General features: G+C 36.0%; 1 protein-coding gene across 1 annotated transcript; it reads left to right on the forward strand.

Annotated features, from left to right (window-relative positions):
- The first annotated feature begins 1,498 nt into the window (after window positions 1-1,498).
- On the forward strand, window positions 1,499-18,871 carry LOC109065651 (thyroid hormone receptor-associated protein 3-like). Its single transcript, XM_042741399.1, is given in 11 exon segments — window positions 1,499-1,847; window positions 7,415-7,545; window positions 11,100-11,922; window positions 14,507-15,225; window positions 15,383-15,552; window positions 15,789-15,900; window positions 16,043-16,127; window positions 16,863-17,050; window positions 17,951-18,113; window positions 18,193-18,330; window positions 18,478-18,871. Coding segments are annotated over 10 exon segments (2,751 nt in total). The 5' UTR covers window positions 1,499-1,847; window positions 7,415-7,417; the 3' UTR covers window positions 18,703-18,871.
- Window positions 18,872-20,518: the final 1,647 nt, after the last annotated feature.

Here is a 20,518-nt window from a genome sequence, read left to right on the forward strand (position 1 = left end):
TAATAATTGTGCTTTATAAATAAATAAACAACAACAAAACAATTTGTGCAACAAACAAACAAAACAATTTGTGCATCCATGCAGAGTATAATCAATATAATGAAATACAGTCTTATCACAAGTTAACTTTTCATCATGAACAAACAAATAACAGAGTTTTCTATTTTGACTGAATATCAGCATCTGTCAAAAACTAAGGACCACACATCATGGCTTGATTTACTCACTCAAACACATGGCTAAATATTTGCCTTGCAAAAGTAAGCTATGAGAAGGATGACCTGGCACAAACCTTGAGCTGATGTTTATTTCCTTATTTGCAGGTCTAGTGTCAAGAAAACTATAAATATAGTAAGAAGAAAAATAAAGTGAATAATAAGAATGAATAATGCACTTCATGGCTGGTACTGTCATTCATTGTTTTTTTAACTGTTCAATCATAACATCAATTTGTAGGCCTACTTGGAAGACAAATTCTTCATGATTTCTTAAAGGAATAGCTTACCCCCAAAATTTGCACCCTCAGGTCATGCTAGATGTAGATGAGTTTGTTTCTTCATTGGAACAGATTTGGAGAAATTTAGCATTAAATCATTTGCTTACCAGTGGTTCCCTTGCAGTGAATGGGTGCCGTCAGAAAGAGAGGTCTAACAGCTGATAAAACATCAAAAGTAATCTACACGACTCCAGTCAATCAGTTAATGTCTTGTGAAGCGGAGAGCAGCATGTTTGTAAAAAACAATTCAGTTGTTAAGGAATTATAACTTTAAACCATTGCCATCTGGTCAAAATACCGTAATCGATAATAATGCTTCCTCCATTAAAAAATTCCATCCTCTGTTGTCCTTTCACACCAAAATCCACCAACACATTTGTTTAGAACTGTTTTTTTGTGTATAAACGGTGCGTGATCTGTGCAATATTTCTTTTCAGACTCAGACGAGATGACTTTATCACTGAAGAAAGTAATATTATGGATAAACTATAATTCAGTTGAAAACATTATTTATTATTAATACATTATTATGTATTTTTACTGTTCATTTTATATGAAGAATTACACTGTATTTCTACCTTGTCTAAATTTCTACATTAAAATTTCAATGATCACACTCTCTTTGCAAATAGTCCCCTCTGTTTTTAGCAAATTGCACCCTACCTCTAATATAACTTGAATAGCCTTTCTTATTTTGTTTGTACAACATAAATAGCCTAGCAGTTAAATATGTTTTAAGTGCGAATTCTGAAGCTGCTGTTGTGTGTGTGTGTGTGTGTGTGTGTGTGTGTGTGTGTGTGTGTGTGTGTGTGTGTGTGTGTGTGTGTGTGTTTATGACGCTAACAAAAGATCTTGCCTTCTACGTAAATATGAAAAAAGCGTGCCTGTTTCTTTAACTTATCTAAGGGCGTGGCTAAGGGAGTAAGGGCACATTTGATTGACAGGGAAATGTAGAGGAGAAACTTAACCCTCGCAGCCTGTAGTATCCACGCAGTATCGCACAGTCTCGTGTCACACCCACACCCCCAGTCTGTCACTGTGAGCACATAAAGCTGCTTTACATCATTTGACTTGAATAGTTCTCCGTATTCACACGAGTGACTATACAGTTTGGTTACGACTTAATACGACACGTTTGTCATTTGGAATTAAAATAACTACGTTTTGAATGTGGATACTTCAGGTTAAACCAACTGGACATGGCCGTTTTCTCCGTCAGAATGATTTAAATAGATACTTTAAGTATAACGAATGATTTTTTTTTCTTTCAAAACGAAAGGAAACTATTTCAGTCACCTGTAACATTTGACAGTAGATGAATCTTTTCATCGTGGACTACATCGAATTATAGGTAAGTGTTTTTTTTTTATTATTTATTTTTTTAGAAACTTTAATATAATAAAATAGTAGAGTTACATGGAATAAAGAGGATACAAACAAACTAAAAATGTAAGCAGCTTTGTGTCAACAGTAATTATTGATGATGCTAAATTACCACAGTTTTACTCATGAAAAGATTCATTTTCATTATTCATTTCACTATTCATGAACTGGTAAACATTTATAAGGTTTTCAAAATCAGTTTGATATTTTTTTTTTGGCATCAGTTAAAATCATTTTCAAAGATGTGAAGCTTTTATTTCTTAATTAAAAATAAATAGACAAACCATGCATGATATTACAGTTTAAATAGGCTATATATTTATAATTAACAATAGTTCCACACCATGTTCCAAATATTTACAAAAATACAAATTAAAAACACCATTCTACAATCAGCAGCGTTAATTTGTCAGTTTTTATTCCCTTAGTTGAATTCGTATTACCTTATTTGTCCTGAGCATAAATTTCATTATTTAAATGTAGGCCTACCTTTTTTTTTAAGTGTCTTATTATGTAATTATAAAATACAGTTCATGAGCACTATACATTATTTGTGGATTTTTAAAGGGGGGATGTTTGATAATGTACGAGAATATTTCTTTTAAAGTCTTAATTAATGATAGATGAGATTGAATGCGTGACACTGTGACACAACATTTTGTCAGTCAGAACTTACATCGTAGTGCCATACCATATTTGAATAATCTAAAATCTGTTCAACCACAGTTTGCGTATGGATTTGTAGGCCTACATTATGTAAGACTATTCACTTACTTTTGGCTTTGTGAAGCATGTTCTTGAAACAATAACATCTCAGTCTCTTGCCTTATCAGTAGCTCACTATATTAATATGGAAAGTTTGGTCAGCCCATTTTTTAAATAATCAGTTTTGTCAAACAGACTACAGGCAGCTCATTACACAGTACATCCATTAGGCAATATATTTTATGTAATTCTGATATAAGACTGAAATAGAGAAGACCTTCAACTGATGAGTTCCCTTGTGAAATCAGCAGAGGCTAACAGATGCAGCGATGACAGCGAGATGAGACACAAGTCATCACAAAATCAAAGAGGTCCCAGCACTGGACCAGGCTCAGCATTAATAAAAAAATAAAAATAAAATAAAAAAGTTTCCTATATAAGCAGGGTTTTGGGTTTTGGGTCTTATGTCTGTATATACCCACATATCTTTTAAAACCTTAATTATTTTCTTTCTTCAGTGAAACACTAAATTAAAACTTTAGCAGAAGGTTCCCGCTGCTCTTTTCTGTTCAATAAAAGTTAATGTTGAGATGACTTTTCACAACCCAAAGCCACTCATTTAGAACTTTAGAAAACTCAAAATAGAGTCCTCAAAATGTATGAACTATACTGTCAGTTCTGAAACTTGACAGCCCATAGTTACAATTTACTTAATATGGAAAACAGTGTGAAGATCTACCTCTTTTGTGACCTAAAGAGGATAGAAAACCATGCCGACGTTCTGATGGTGAGAAATGATGACAGGATGTGAATCTCTTTGAGCCTTTAAGCTGCAGCTCATTGCAACCAAAAAGTATAGAGCTTCTAAAGTTCAAGCAATGCACCCATACTTCATTTATTAATAGACTTGCTGAAGAGATTGATTTGAAACTCCACAATCAATCAAATGTTTACCTTAAGCTGTAGGCTCTAGAAGGCATATGTTTTGTACACTTCAAAGAGGTTTTCACACATCTGTGGAGTCTTTGGAAGAATGTAGCAGGTGCTTTGGCTGTTGATAAGTGTCTCTTTTGCTGCATTGACTAATGCAGATAACAAATGGGATTTTGGTGCTGCTGGTGTTGCATCTGTGGTCTTAATGATAGAGTGGCTGATTGAGTGTTGGGAGCATACTGTGGTCGTGTCAGTTTGCACCATTGTTTACATCAACTTTCCCCCCTTAATCGAACAGGTGAGAAGGTCCAAATGCAGCTGTCACTGTTGGGAGCCATCTAGATGCATGGGCATGTGTGATGTTGTAATGACAGCACAAGGGTATGACCACCGGAGATGTATGACACAGACATTTTTAGCTATCAAATCCTTTTGATTAGACTACAGACCACACTCCATTCCCATATGGACAAATAGGCACGTAGATGCTTTATTGACCCCCTCAGGAAAATTAAGGATTAGATAAAGAAGGATTACAAGACAGCTGCTCTTTATTAATCTATAATACTATGCTTTGAAATGAATCCCACACAATTTCTTAACACTTGTAAAGATGCCTTCATTATCTTAAAAGGGTCATGATCAGTCAATTAGATGGATCTCATTTGCAGAAGGGAAGCTATACTGTATACAGATGGAAGTATCTGGTGACGTGTTATTTTCCTGTTATCTCTATTTTAAGCATCTGAAACTAACTTTGCTAATCTCTAAAGACAGGTGTTGAAAATGAGAAACTGTTGCTGCTGGGTTGTTGAACACCAAGTGTCTTATTTGACATACTATATGAATACTTGTGACATTAATTTAATGGTTAAACTTCCAAGTATGTTCCCATAGTTCTTCAAAATTCAGTAGAAGTAAAGTAGCTTAGAAAATTTGCACAGTAAGCCAAACGTCTGGATGTCTGGAGGCTGCAGGAAATTATGGACTGCTGGCCAAAACCAACAAGCAGTCAAAAGCAAATTAAAAAAAAAAAGGCTCTGGGTTAATTTCGGTTGGTGTTTACTAAAACAGCAGCATGGATCTACTCGCATGCTATACACAAAAATACCACAATGAATTGTAGCTTAAGCATTCAGTCTGCAATTTCCTGTGTGCAAAGCTACTTCTGATGAGTCTCAAACAGGAAAAGCTCCCAAATAACTTTTCTGGAGTGCCAAGGTGAATTGCACATCATATGTAGGATTACCGAAAAATGGCAGTAAATCTTGAGGCTTGTTTTTCACAAGCAAAGCCAAGAGAAAGTTTAGGATGTCATGGAACACAAAAAGGGCCATTTACAGCGAGAATGACAAATAAAAAAATAACTATAACCATAAAGTGAAAGATAAGAGTTAAAGTTAGAAGTTAAAAGAAGAGAATAGTGCAGTCTGCACCACAATTACTGTATTACAATAATGACACAAAAAACAATATTGTTGGAGTCACTTTCAAAGCATTTTTTCTAGCTGATGAATAATAAAAATATTGACAGCCAATCAGAATCCAGTCGGCTTTTAAGCGCTTGAGCATTAAAAGCTGCGGACATTGTAAGTGCATCATGAACTTAGAATAATCAGAACGTTATTATCTGTTGGTGTGGATGCTAATATAGTTATCGTGGTGTAAACGGGTCTATTTCTGTACGTCTATTTGAGATCGTTATGTCAGCAGTCATAATGGATCAGTTAGGTGACAGCTAATTGTTTGCGATGCGTCACCAGTCGCTTTCTGTCCAGATAAAGTAAACAAATATCTTGAAGTATTCTCACTTAGTAATGAGTGCAAAGATAGCAAATAAATTCAGACTGGATTTGAATCTATGTTTAGTAACTTTAATTAACTGTGCGATCTTAAAACAGGTATGATGACAAGTCAAGGTGCAACTTATAATATGGATATTTTCAGCCATCGCAGTGAATTCAAAAGCTCTCTCTTTATCTCTGCTGCAAGTTTATTTTGAGCCAGTGCTGTCTCTCTTTGATCACAAGTGTTCCCTATGGTAAAAACCCAAGAGTGAGGCCAGCGAAACAGTTGAAGGCATTTGTGGAGGGTAAAGATGATGGACAATAGACAGAATCACCTTTCAACACCTCTTTAAATACATTGGGGTTAACATTAAAGAGCCAGTAAATCACTCTCACCTCCATGCTAATGTGGCGTCACTTTACATCTGTGTTGCCAAACCTGTAGCTTTTCATCACATTTGTCCTTGTCAGTAGACTCAACACATGTGTTGTGTATTTAAATATTTACTGTTGAAAGAAAGTTAGATTAACTGAAGCTGAAGTGTGCATTTTTTCTCAGTTGAAATACTTTCTCCTATCACATTTTAATGTACAAGGAAGACTATAAGTAAAGCCATATACACATTCTTAAATTAGACGTTTTAAGTGGATTTCCTGGTCATTGTTTTTGCTATTCCCGCTGGTACAGAAATTACACACTGCTCTAAAATGGCCAATTTTCAGTTGGTCAATCGTGACATTCAGAACTTTGATAGTTTCTAATAGAGTTCATCAGTGCCTTCCACCTTTTCAGTGGCCTTGGTTTTGGAAATGTTTCCCATTCATTTTTCCTTATGGAATTTTGTCTTTGTTTCAGGTTTATAAGCCGTGAATCAAACAACCAACTATCAGCGAGGTGAATCACAACATTACAAAGACAAAACATTACTTAATCTACTTAGTCTACTTAATGGCTTTAATGAGGGAAGAATAACATAATCAAATAAAAGATGACAAACGAATATAAAACTGCTGATTTCAAGAGGTTGATTTTGTATATAGAAACAATGTTATTGCTCAGTATGCATATACTAATATACATCTAAAGTAGTTTGAGAGTGTATGATTGTCATTCCCATCATGGGCAGATGCTAAAGGAGATTTCTTTGCAGAATCATATGTAATGTAGTTTTTACCAGGATTTTTTTTTAAAACGTCAACAAAGCATATACCATCAGTTAACAACCTTATAACTCACATTATGTCTGTCAAAAAAATGAATTCCTCTATGGAGAAAATTAATGCAATTTTTTTCTTCTGGAACCTGACTGTTGTACTGTCTTGCGTAGCAACGTTTATCATCGGTAACTGAAACTGGCTCTACTTTCATGTCTCTTGCATCACACAATCCACAATCACACTGTAGACATTTTGTTTTGTACAGCGCAAATGATGCCATCTTACATCTCAGTTATCGACTGTAGTGAAAATCACTTTGGATGTTTACAGTATTAATATTACTCTAATATTGTTGGCTGATTGCTATAATGATTTTTTTTTTTCCTGGTGGAAGTTTTAAGATAATATATAGGTAAGAAAATAAGTCAACTCAAATCAATATTTAGTGGTGTAATGAGCGGTATAATATACAATTAGCCAGCCATTATCGCAAAATAAACAAACTGTAAATTATTTTTAAGAACAATGACAGACTGTCTGTTGATGATCCCTCACATAAACTTGAACAGCCTTGTAGACTGACATTTGCTCCTTATTCCATATTTAATTCCTGATGTGCCTTTAAACAAACCTTTAGTGCTTATTTTTCCAGGTTGTAGCCTGACAAACCGTGATTTAAAGATATGGAAATTTTAATACAGCCAAGCTAAGCCATCTTAATGTCCCAGAGAAAAAAACATCTCAATGTAGATGGCTGAGTGGTGATTTCCATAAAATTTTTAAAGTAAAACAAGCCCTTGTAACACTATAAACCCTTTTATAAAAATGTTCCTTGCTTTTTTGCTGAAAATATAATTGATTTAAAAAAATCTAGAACAAACATGGTTACAACTTTTTAAAAATGTCATTTTTTGGTAATTTGCTGGTCTGAATGGTTTTCGTTTTGTTACAGGCAATGTCAAAGACACAGAAATCAGAGTCCAGGTCTCGCTCTCGCTCGGCCTCCAGATCCCATTCTGATTCCCGCTCCCGTTCCAGATCACAAAGCAGCTCTAGATCTAGATCCAGGAAACGCAGATATTGGTAAGTGTCTAGTATGCTAATTAAATAGAAGCTACTGGCTTTGCAATCATCATGGCATACAAAATATTTTGTAAATGAAAAAATTTGATGGTTACCATTAATGAAGTGTACAAAGCAGGTGTGTGCTGATGTTGGTTGAAGGAGTTGGTTTCAATTTTTAATTTCAGTTTTGAGTCAGACTTTGTACTTTCAAGTTCCAGTCATCACTTTCAGTGACGTGTTGTGGATATAAATACATAACAGAATTAATAGGAAATAAGGGATGTGCTGTAATATAATTTCTAAGAGGAAAAAAACAAATTAAATTATCAGTTTCCATTTCCATTTTCCTGCTACTAGGTCATTCATGCAGATTCATTTAGCCTCTTTTGCTGTCTTCCAATCAGGACAACATGGAATTCGCTCACAATTCTGTGTAAATAAACCCAGAAAATGCAAGAAGAAAGATTCCATCTGGATCTACTTATAATCTTGTGCTTGGAGAACAATGAACATTAGCTACTCATTCTGACCATACAACACAATAAGGCTTACTGTGTCTTGACAGATGTGCTTAAGGATTGGGTGGGTTGGCAAACTCTTTACTTCTCACTTTGTTCGTAAACACACAATGGAACTTCATTGTAAACATGTGACTCACGCTCGGCTTCCCCTCCATGACCCTCCATAAATCAAAATAAATAAAAATCAACATCCCACTATCAACAGCCTAGCAACACAAACAAGGTACACCTCTGTACATAAATAAAAGCACCCTGTGCTTTTATACTCTGGCTTCCTCACTTGTTGAAAAGGGGCTGCTCAGTCACAGTGATTTTACTCTCCATGTGTTCGTCAGCATTGCATAAAGTCTGATATTTGGGAAGGGCTGTGGCATTGGAAAGGCTCACCACACTTTCTTATTTCCCGTGCTGAAATTGTACTTCCCTGCACATTCTCATAGGACTGCCGGTTTTGTGCTTATAACACAGTGGAGCCCGTTAGGTAGCCAAATGTAAATTGCCCCTGCCAAAAAACTGCTGCTCTGTATTAGACAAAAACGGATACATATTTGTGGTACTCTGGTTTTTTGTTTTAAATATTTTTAAGGATGCATGATTTTTTCCCATAAGCATGGGTCCTTTTTTCCTGTGTGGTTGACAGTATACTTTGAGGCCAGTCAGAGAGATGAACAATGTTGATTTTTCATGCAAATGGAATCCCTGATTTGCAAAATCTGATGTCCCTTATTTGTGAGCCTGGCCTCTCATTGCTGACCACAGTTTCAGAGAGATGCCGCAGCTGGAAAAAGCTTGATGCATGCATGTCATAAGAATGAAGCATAGCTGTATGGTTTTGAATGAAATCAAACTGTCATAAGGTCAAAAGTGGATGAAAATGCAGTCATTTCCAAATTGTAAATACCCAGTTTCTGAGAAAGCAAAGTACTAAATAAAAAGGACAGTTTGTCCAAACTTTGTCCATTTACTCACCATCATGTCTATTCCAAATCTGTATTTCTTTGTTCTTCTGTGGAACATAAAAGAATTGTACTAGTTGGTTTTTTCAAGTGCTATTTCAGTTTCAAGCTTTAAAAAGATGCAAAACTCTATTAAAGTTGTCGACATGACTTTTGCACAGAGGAGATTTCAGGTCTTCTGAAGTCTTATGATGGCTTTGTGTGACAAACAGACCAAAAATTTTCTTGTGAGACGTGAACTCCGATATCACGGTTTTCAGTCAATAATGACTTAAATTTGGTCAGTATCTCACATAAAGCTATCATATGACTTTAGAAGACATGCCGTTCAGTGTATGAGTCATATGGATGACGTTTATGTTGCTTTTTTACCCTGTAGAAGATTAAATGCCTCAGTTTCCATTCATTGTAATAACAGGGAAAAGTGCAACCAGTACAATTAAAATGTCTGCTTTTGTGCTTCTCAGAAGACAGAAAATTATATAAGTTTGAAATACCATGAAAGTGACTAAATAATTACTTAAACCAATTTAACTTAACTAGTGGATAAATAGCTTTTCAAATAAGGGAGCTGTTGTAATTTTTACCTTCAGTTAAAGTCTGCTCTCTCTGCAAAGCTAATGTGTTGTAACTGGCAGGCTGAGAACCTCCTCTTTGCTTCGTAGAAAAGAGAGTAGAAATCTTTCCCATATGACCCATGTGACTGACTCTTTCCATCCACGCTCACTAGAGGAAATGCAAAGTCCCTCTCGCTAACTGTGAGAGTATCATGTTGCTTTGTGCACTACCTTCTTACTCTGTATTCCAATGAAAAAGCGCATCAGGTGAGTACAAAACGAGCCGAAAATGTAGATTATTGTTAATGTCATTATGTTTGTAGCTGTTTGTTGGATTGTAATTCGGTTTCAGGGTGCTTCAGTTGGATAATCATTTGCAATACCGTTTCACTTTTCAAATGACAGAAAAATTCCACTGTACTAGAATGACAGGTTTTAATACAGTGCTAGATATAATTGCATGTCATCTGTAATTTTTTTTTTGTCTGAAACAGGTGACGTGTGCATAATGTTGAAATGTTTCAGTGTCTGTACATTTTCCAATGAGATTATATTCTAGAAATTATGCATATTGAATATTCAATAGATCAGAATGCAATGCACAGTATGAAGTACTTGCATGTGCAAGTTGTTTAGTAGATTATTAGTGTTTGTGATTTGTTAAAGCATGCTGAAATGGACTGCTTTACAGAAAGCCCAGAACTACTTACTTAAGATGTTCATAGATAGAACAACAGGGCCACCGTGTGGCTAAAGTTGACCTTGCACCCAGAGCTTTTATTTGTAATTTGTCATAGCAACAGTGTATAATATTCACTAATTATTGATCTTAAATAGTCAAAACAGCTGAATTCACATTTATAGAATATATGAAATAAATATTTCTTATATATTTGTAAAATTTTACTGCTATATCCATTGGCCTTTTTGCTTTAGAAATTAATGTTATCGGTTATTAAAGAGATAGTTAACCTTTTATTATTGTTGTTCATTTAATAGCATTCATTTATTATTATTATTATTATGCATTCTTTTAAGATAATCTAACTACTTTTTATCCTTTTTGGCTTTCTAGCTCCAAAAAGGATAAAAACACTATAAAAGCATTATAGAAAATTGTTTATTTGTGTGAGGAATGGCCCAAAGTCATTATTTACTGTTATTTTGAAAAAATGACCTAAAGCATTTAGTTGGACATCAATAAAACAAATATCATTTGTTCTAAAGAGTCTCATAACCACATTTCTTGACATTATAACCAAATTACATTTGAATAAAATTTGATTTGAGATCTGCAATGGTGAATAGTGAAAATCTTTGGTCTGTTTTGTTGTCACGCAGAGGTATCTTGAGGTTCCAGAAGAAGATGTATAGGCTTATTTTATGTTTTGTTTAGTCTTTTTTGGATTTTTAAGGATTTATTTTGTTGTTTTGCTTGGAAAAACACTATAGCATATGTAATGTCTCTTTGTGTCATTTTCTATATCCTAAAGAGCTTTGTTCACTCAATTCTTCATTTGGTTGTCTTCAAACTTTAGGTCTCGCTCTCGGTCAAGATCCCATTCTCCGTCCCACAACCGGGAGCGGAACCACACACGGGAGTACCAGAACCAACGTGAGTTTCGAGGCAACCACAGAGGCTTCCGGAGGCCATATTACTTCCGGGGCAGAGGTCAGGGCTTTTTCCGTGGCCGCTTTCAGCGTGGCGGAAGGGGTGGATATAATAACTACCGACCCAAAAACTGGCAGAACTTCCGGCAGCACTATCAGCAGCAACAGCAGCAGTACCACCCCACCAGCCCCAAGAGGGGCCGCTCGCATTCACGCTCTCCCAAGAAGCAGTCAAAAAGTCCTCAGCCCCGCAGCCATTCCCGCCGCTCTGACAGGTCATCCTCAGGGAGATCGCCACAGTCACACCATTCTTCCTCCTCCAACGCTGGGTCTGCCAAACGCAGTTGCAGAGATGTAAAAGAGGACATCTCTGTGCCCGAAGAAACCCGAGGAGGAGGAGATGGGGCTCTGGCAGAGCAGGTGGAAGGCTCTCCAGTGGCCAAAGGGAATTCTGATGGAGACAGGGCTGTGGAGAACTGTCAGGTTTTGAGGAACCATGACACTAGTCCTAAAAAGGCAAGTCCGCAGGTTTGCTCCACTGTCACTAATGACCAACCGATGGACTCTGCAACCAACGAGACAAGTCCTGCTCTTAATGCTCCTAATAAAGGTGACACCACCTGGCAGAGTTCAAACACCAGCCCCATAAAGAAAAGCCTTACACCAGTTTTCAATGGTTTTGGGCTCTTTACAAATATTGACCAACAGACAGATGATACAATTGCTATCTCCGCTGCGTTTTTGAAGTAAGTTTGCTTTCTTTTAATGAAAAACTGTGTTGCTTATTTGTCAATTTGTACACATCCTAAAAGTTTGGAATAATAGCAGTCTCTAAGGCTCACCAAGGCTGCATTTATTTCATCAAAATACAGTAATATTATGAAATATTATTACAATTTAATGTCAGTGTTTTCTATTTAAAAATATTTCAAAAAGTATTTTATTTCTCTGATGACAGTTGAATTTTCAGCTATTACTCCAGTCTTCAGTACAACATGATAATTCAGAAATCCTTCTAATACTAACATACTAACAGTTAATGCTCAGGAAACATTTCTTATTATTGTCAATGAAACACAAATTGATCAAAAGTGACAATATTATTACAAATAACATTAGACATAATGTTACAAAAGATTCCTGTTTCAAATAAATGCCGTTTGTTTGAACTTTTTATTGATCATAGAATCCAGAAAAAGGAAATAAAAATAAATAAATAAATATTAAAGCGGTTTTCAACACGGTGTCACACCCCATTGGACTTTTGTGCTGTTTTCATCCCTCATGTGCTCTGTATGACCTAGTTTCCCTCATGTTTGATTGTGTCATTTAGTTCAGCTGTGTGTCATTAATTATATTCTCACATATTTAAAGTGTAGTCTGTCCTGTCTTCCTTTGTCCAGTGTTGTTTAATGTTACCCTCTGTGCTAGAGCCTCTCCATCGTGTGGATTATCATTAAAAGGATTTGTTGTTATAATCTTTGTCGTGCCTTCGTATCCCTGACAGCAGTATCTTGACAGACTGATAATATTAAGAGTGATTATTAATTGAAAATCATGTGATGCTGAAGACTGGAGTAATGGCTGCTGAAAATTCAGCTTAAATTGCAATAATATTTCAAAATATTAAATACAGTTTTTACAATTTACATACAATACAATTTTTAATAAAATAAATGCCAACTTGCTGAGTGACTTATTTTAAAACATAAAAAAATGGTGTGTCTATTTACACTAAGTGCAAATAGCCTGCCTTGTTGGCATAGTCTATTTACACTAGCTCCTCCCACAAACGTGTTATAGGGTTAGTCAACACTACAAAACACGGCTGTTAGACATTAGTTTCAGTGGCGTCGATGGTAAAGCACATACCTTAGGCTTTTTGACGCGATCGACCAGGGTACGAATACACCTTTGACCTAACTAAAGGCATTTATTTTCAATAAAAATGAAGGAAACAATCAAAAGGCTGAAAATAAAGTATCGGGTAGGGTTAGGGTAGGTGTAGGGAGGGCTTTATTGTCCCAATAAGGTGGCATCCATTTAATAATTTGAATTAAAATTATAATTTACACTCAGTACGTTATTACTGTATATTGTTTTATAACGTAGGCCTAGTGTAATACTAAGGTGCAGATAATTGCCACTATTTGCAATAAGTAGTATAAGTAGCAGAAAATCCTGCTATTTTAACAGTGTAAATACAATCTATTGCTATCTGCACTATCTGTAAATATCATATTATTAAAAATACTGCTATTTTCACTTAGTGTAAATAGCATCCATCACTATTTGCACTTAGTGTAAATAGCATCTAATTGCTATTTGCACTTAGTGTAAATAGCCTCTATTGCTATTTAAACTTAGTGCAAATAACTGCTGCCTAAAAAAAAATCGTAGTTATTCCAAACTTTTTACCAATAGTGTATATTATTTCATTATTTATCCTAGGGCTGGGAATTATTGCAGGCTTCCTGACTCAATTCCATTTAGTCTCTGTCTGCTAATGCTGTATATCATAAAGGGCCATTTCAGACTGATTCAAATCAGTAACTCTCATCTTTTTAAACCATTCATAAAACAAATCATCCCATAATAGTCATTAATTGCCAGAATCAGGGCTACACTGGATGCATTGTATATTTTTGATTCACTAAATATGACTGATTCATGAGACTGATTCATAGTAGTCAATTGTTCAAACAAAGATCATCATTTCTACCCAGCCCTAGATTAATTTGCTTTGTACATACTATTTTTTAGGGCTTTCAAGCGAATTAAATGACAGATGTTCATCGTTTCAGTGGATTCTATGCATCTGAAATGTGCTTTCTATTTTCTTTTTCTTTTTTACTTTTATTTTAGTCAGTGTTAGAGTGGAAATAACACAATAAATCCTGTGTGTGTGCCAGACAAAAAGTAAGATTGCACAGTTGGGTTTGCGATCTGCCCTTCAAATGCATCAACAGAGCTGTTGAAAGAAAGAACCAACACACATGAAGAGCTAGATTTGCCTTATTTACAAATGTCAGCACACAGTCTGTAATTTAGATGTTCTAAAAAGGTATAAAAGGTTTATATTTGCACTTTGCAAATGGATGAAGTGAAATTTTCCCAGCCTCACACACACTTGTTTACCTCTTTCAAAGTGGAAGCCATTCATTTGTGCACGGTAAACTGAACGAATCCATTACAGTTTACGAATAGTTCTGTCAATTTGACTTGGTGCACAAAAACCCTGTCACACCAAACTGACAACAGATACGCCTCAGAACACTATATAAAAAAAAAAAAAAAACAAAAAATCTCTCTCTCACATACAATATATCTCGAGGAGGAGCAAAATCTTAAAAAACAGGCCTCTACATGGGACGACAACACACATAAAGGGAAAAGTAATGGCGATATAGTATGTGATAAAGAAAACGTAGAAATGTTTGAAAAGGGCATTGAGTTGTCTCACATTGTAGATCACGACAAAGCAGAAGAGAAGGAGAAATCCAAATCTGCCAAGAGTGGTGATGGTAACAAGTTACCCATAAGCTCCACTAAAAGGGGTTCACGAAACGGCCCGACAATTCTGTGCGAGGATGACGAGGATGATGATGAAGAAATGGAGATGTCGGATAGGGTGAAGGATATGGAAAACGATCCCTCCAAAAGCAAAAGCAAAGTCACGATGTCCGCTCGTGAAATGTTCGAGAATCGTGTCAGGAGGATGAAGGACATGGCATGGGATGATGAGCTGGAAGCTCTCCTGCTCTGCCATAAACAGGAAAGAGCAGCGAATTTACTAGCTGCTCTATCTAAGAGAGACCAGCTCAGTGGCATGTTTAAGGATCCCTCACCTGAAAAGCTCTCTAATGTAAAACGAAAGGAGAAAACCACACTAAGTTCCTCTTCTAAACCCACACTGCTGCCCAGGAGGAGCTCTGAGAACCGTGAGCAAGAGATGTTTGTGGTTATGAACGAGGAATCCCCACCAAGAGCTTCAGTGAAAAGAGGAAGTGAATTCAGTGTGAGGATGGATTCTCTAAGTGATGACCTTGCAAGGTAAATGATTTCTGTTTCCCTCCAAGATTTCACCAAGGACCTTTTGCTTCTACTTCTACATGCATCTTTATAAAACTTTGTGCATATGACTGCTTCTGACTATCAGATTTGAATTCTATTTCATTTTGCCTTTCCTAACCATTGCTGTATTTGACAGGACGTCTGTTTTGAGCAATGAAAGAAGGAATCTTCTGGATTTACTGCATCTTGATAAGAAGGATTTGGAGTTTCAATCTGTCCTTCAGCATCTTCAGGCTCAGCAGTCACTCAAAAGCCCATCTGAGCTGTTTGCCCAACACATAGTTTCAATTGTCCATCACATTAAAGGTGACTGAAACTGATGACTGAGGTCTTTTGCAGTCAAGGTCCTGAGGGGGTACACTGTATTCTATAAATTAAATGTATTAATTTAATAAATATTTTTTAGCTTTTTGTTTTGTTTTGTATATTCAGTTTTTATTACTTGATAAAATCTTTATTCATTTATCATATTTAAAAAGTATTTATATTACTAATTCATAATTTAATGAAAAAATACCAATTATGTTTTTGTCCGCCCACAGCTCAATATTTTCCTTCTTCTGGACTGACTCTACATGACCGATTTGCCATGTACCAGAGACGAGCTGCTGAGAAAGAATTCATGAAGCAGAGAAAGAGTCCAGAGATACACAGGTACAAAAATTCAGAGACAACTTCCCAGGCTGCTTTCTCACGCATGATTAGTAATTTATTTGTTTTGATCATTTCTAAGGCTCTAAGAAAGGAGGATTAACATTTATCAAAATATTCCTCTCTCCACCTTTTTTTTTCACAGGAGAATTGATGTTTCTCCCAGTGCTTTTAAGAGGCACTCTCTTCTGTTTGATGAGATGAAAAGCTCCATGGAAAACAGCTTCAAGGTGACCGAACATTTTGAAATATGACGTATTTTGGAAAAGAATGCTGCTCGAGTGATCCAGCCAGAGCATTCTTAGGCTTCCTTCTCTCTCTAAACTCTGTTTCTGATGAGAGAGGCATAAAAGTCCAAATGTGAGATGCAAAAAGAGGTGCATTCAGGTTGTTGTGTTGTAAATGCCCCCTCAACGTTTGATGGTAACCTTTTACTATGGGTACAAGCCTTCCTAAGAGGCAAGAAATCAGGGGTCAGAAATGGAAGTGACCAGTTGTTCCCATGTCAAATCCATTCAAAGGACTCTAAACAAAAGTCATAGTAAGTATTCCTCTTCAAAGCCTGCAAAGAACAAGTGAGGTGTTTAGGCCAAGTAAAAACAACATACTTTCATGAGCACCAATGAAAGTATATCTGCTGTGGTCCTGTAATGTTGCCTCCTGTACTATTTTGTTTTGTTTAATGTCTTTTTTATTTTGGTGAGCAAGAAAGAGGAAATCCAATTGTTACCTTTTGCAGCCTGAGAAATACTGTTTAATTAGCCTGTTGAAAGACTGTGTGAAGCCAAAATGCCACTTAAAATGATATTAGAAAAGGTCTCTTCCTCTCATCCATCTGCATGGTTGTTTTAATTCAGCTTTTGCCATATTTTTCTTTTTGGTCCCGTCCCATGCAATGCTACATGAAGCTACTGGAACGCCGCTAACCCTCATCTGGCCAAAATATCTCTTTCTCCTCACCACAGGTCGATGGTAAAAAATCTAAAGGTGATTCAGTGGACCTTCGGCTGGATATTGAGCGCAGAAAGAAATACTTGAGTGGGGAGAGAGAGCACAGAGAGGAAGAGTATGGAGGAAGGGTATCGAGAGAATCTCCAGATTCAAGCAAGGAAATATCCACTGAGAAAAACTCAAAGAACCACAAAAAACCGAAGTAAGCTGCTGTATAGGCATGTGAGAGTGATCATGAATAAAGAGGTTCTGCTCTGAGTTGTTCAGTTGTAAGAGAGACCTAAACAGTTGAAGCTGCTGCCATTTTGGTTACTTTTTTGGTGACTTTGGTGACAAAAATAATAAACTGACAGTTATATTTTTGTTTGGGTTTGTTGTGACCTCTCAAGTGAAAAAAAAAATCCTGCCTTGGTGATAATGACTTCTCTAAATGTAGTATTTTGATGAACCAATAAACAATTTGCAATTTCAGATTAATTTTACTTGCCTCAACATTAAAAGAATGGTTGAGTCAAGTAAAGATTAAGCAAGATGAAACGGTCAAGAAGTCCATCTTGAGCCTCTCAAGAGGCCTTAAAAACATTTATAAAAAGGCCTGGAGATGCGTTCACACTCACAGCAGTCTGCAGCAACAAGAAATGATAGTTGGTGATGTGAGGCAACATAAATGACAGAAATCGCTGGCAGTGCGAATGCTGAGCACAGAATTTTATGCAGATGAGCTGCAATACGATGCAACATCTTCCAATGGGAGTGGAGCTTACATGATTTTAACCTCCTGATACCGTCAGGTTTGAATGCCTGCTTGTGCCCAATAGGACAGCCACTTGGTCATCTTCAGCTATTAAATCACTGTCAGTGTGAACGCACCTTTTTGTCTTTCTGGTCAGCTGGATATATGGAATATGTAAGCTGTCAAGTGTTTAAAAAATGTCCTGATTTCCTTCTGGTAAAGATTCATCTATAGTTGGTGGAGAAGCAAATGACCTGATAAAGTCAAGAACAATAAAAGTTGTTACCTTTGATCCAGTTGATTTTTGAATTTTTAAGAATTGTTAACATTTATGATCAATGTCTGAATCTAATGTTATTTCATTCCTAAGAAAAACAAGAAGAAACGTGAGCATTCTGAGTCATCTTCCTCATCTTCATCTGTTTACCATGAAGATGACGCTGAGATCAAGGCAGAAGGTTTCTCCAAAATACAACAGGGGCTCAGAGAGTATGGAGAGCCTGCAGAAAGAGGACAGGCACGAGGAGGCTTTGTAAGTTTTGAGTGTATTGAATAACTAAGATGTTTGCTTATTGTTGTGGTACTTAAGGTTGCCATTTGCTGTTTCTCAGCAGCTTAGAATACGCGGCAGAAGTTGGAACCGAGGAAATTTTCATGGAAGCAATAATGGTGATTCACACATGAACATGTCAGCAAAGAATGACGACTGGGATCAAGAATACACTCCCAAGAGCAAGAAATACTTCCTAGTATGTTGTGATCTTTGTTACACCCATTCTGCTTTACCTTTCTATTGGAGTTTCTAATGGAAAAAATAGTCCCACCTACAACTATATATGTTATATAATTGCATCAAGAAGATTCTTGGTAAGTCTGTATTTTTTGTCTTTTTTCAGCACAGTAAAAGAGATGGAGAAGCTGAGAAGAAGATGATGGACACACGAGGACGAGGACGTGGTCGCGGTAATGCTCTTCGCGCAAAGGGACGTTTCATCCTCCGCAGGGCCACAAATACCAACACCACCAATAATACGAGCCCTAAATGGGCCCATGATAAATTCCAGACCACTGATGATGATGAGGGCGAACAGCAAGGAGAAGATGTAGAACAGGACCAGTGAGAACAGAGCAGTAACGATGTTAAGATCCCTCATCATGCTTTAAATCCTGGGATAAGACTTGTCAGCCTTCACACTTTCAAGAATGGATATAACATACACATCCATATGCATCTAAAACTTTTTCAAAGAGGCTTTTTTATTGTATTGCTTTGATTTCCTATATTATTCATTATGCCAACTTTCACCTTTTTCTTGCTTTCTGCTTTCTTTTCATCTTTCTCTTTTTTTTTGTACATTTTTCTTTTTTTTTGTACATGCGAACTCTCATAGTTCATAGAAAAATACATATTTTGGAGTTTAAGCAAAGTTATTTAGAGGAGTACATTCATCTAATCATGGCAGACACTGTTATAGGCAAACCTTAAATCTCTGGAGGAATTAGCACTCCATCTCAAAATCGAGTGCCTTCATTGTGAATTTAGTCATCTTTATTGCACAAAACTATTAAAACATGCAAACGAAACAAATGCAGAACAGAAAGTTAATATCTAAGTAGTGAAATACTGATTGGATAAGGCTGGCCAATTGATCAACTGATATTTGTCCATTTTGAGATTATTATTAATTGATTAAAGGAAGTGTTTATCTCCCAGCTTTTTTAGTTTTCAATTTTACTGATAGCTTTGTCTATATGGACAGTAAGTAATTTTATTTTTTAATTGTGTGTGAATTTTGATTGTTGTGTGAAATAAAGTACAATTCAACTTAATGCGACACATATGTAGTTGACTGGCCACACTGCTTTATAGATGTTGATATCAGGCATCAAAAGGCTCATTTTATTTGACCACTAGTTTAATGGTTAGGTGCCATTGATACACCATAGTGCCTGAAGTGTAGAATACCAGTATACAACTATGGCTGGTTATGTACTCATTATTGCTGTTGGAAAAAAAAATAGATGTACATATTAATGTTTTGTGGACTTAATTGAAACTCTTTGAGACCCTTGTGTGTCTACCTATAGAAAGGAAGATCATGACTTAATAACTTATTATTATGAATGACCCTAATGTCTCGCTATGGGACCAAACTACAGCAGGTAGACATTCATGTCCCAGTCAATGACATGTGGGGGAAAAAGATTTACATTCATCCAACTGCTAGTCAAAGATGTCAACTTTGAAACTGGACAAACAGCCTACAGATAGTTAAATTGACATGCACTTACAACTGTTCAATTTGTGATTTATTGGGGTGCAAGTTTTTGACAATATGTGTGTGCATCCTGTTTTATTATGGTTTTTCTAATGTGTGTCCTGTCTTCAAATTGTATGCCTTTTTCTATTGGCTAAGCACCTTTATTTTTGTTTTTGAAGAGTTGAAGTATAAAGAATATGCTGGGGGGAAAGTGAACAATTTTCATTCACTCAAAATTGGATTATAGCTGTCTGGGTTCTGATTTGCACTATCTGATATATACATTTTGACTTGCATTTATATACTCACAATAAGAAATAAATAAAAGTGCAGTAATTTTACATCTGACTGATTTTTGTGTCAAGTAGAAAGAGGAAGTAGTTGTTTTTTGTTTTGTTTTTTCATTTTTTTGTTTTTGAGACCAAGAACATTGACACACTATTTATTGGTAAATTATCATATTGTGACTTAAGCCTGTTTTTATGGTCTCTTAAAAATGCTTTATTATTTCTGTGTAAATTGACCCAGCATGCTCTAAATAAAAGCATTACAGTCTCAGTACAGTCATATATCTGCTATCTGTTAAATAAAAGTTAAGCGTGACATTGACTGAAAGAACTAACGAGATCAACACACCCATTTAACTAAGCTTACGCTCCTATCTAATCAAGGTTAT

This window comes from Cyprinus carpio, chromosome B16, assembly GCF_018340385.1.
Source record: "Cyprinus carpio isolate SPL01 chromosome B16, ASM1834038v1, whole genome shotgun sequence".
Lineage (NCBI taxonomy): Eukaryota > Metazoa > Chordata > Actinopteri > Cypriniformes > Cyprinidae > Cyprinus > Cyprinus carpio.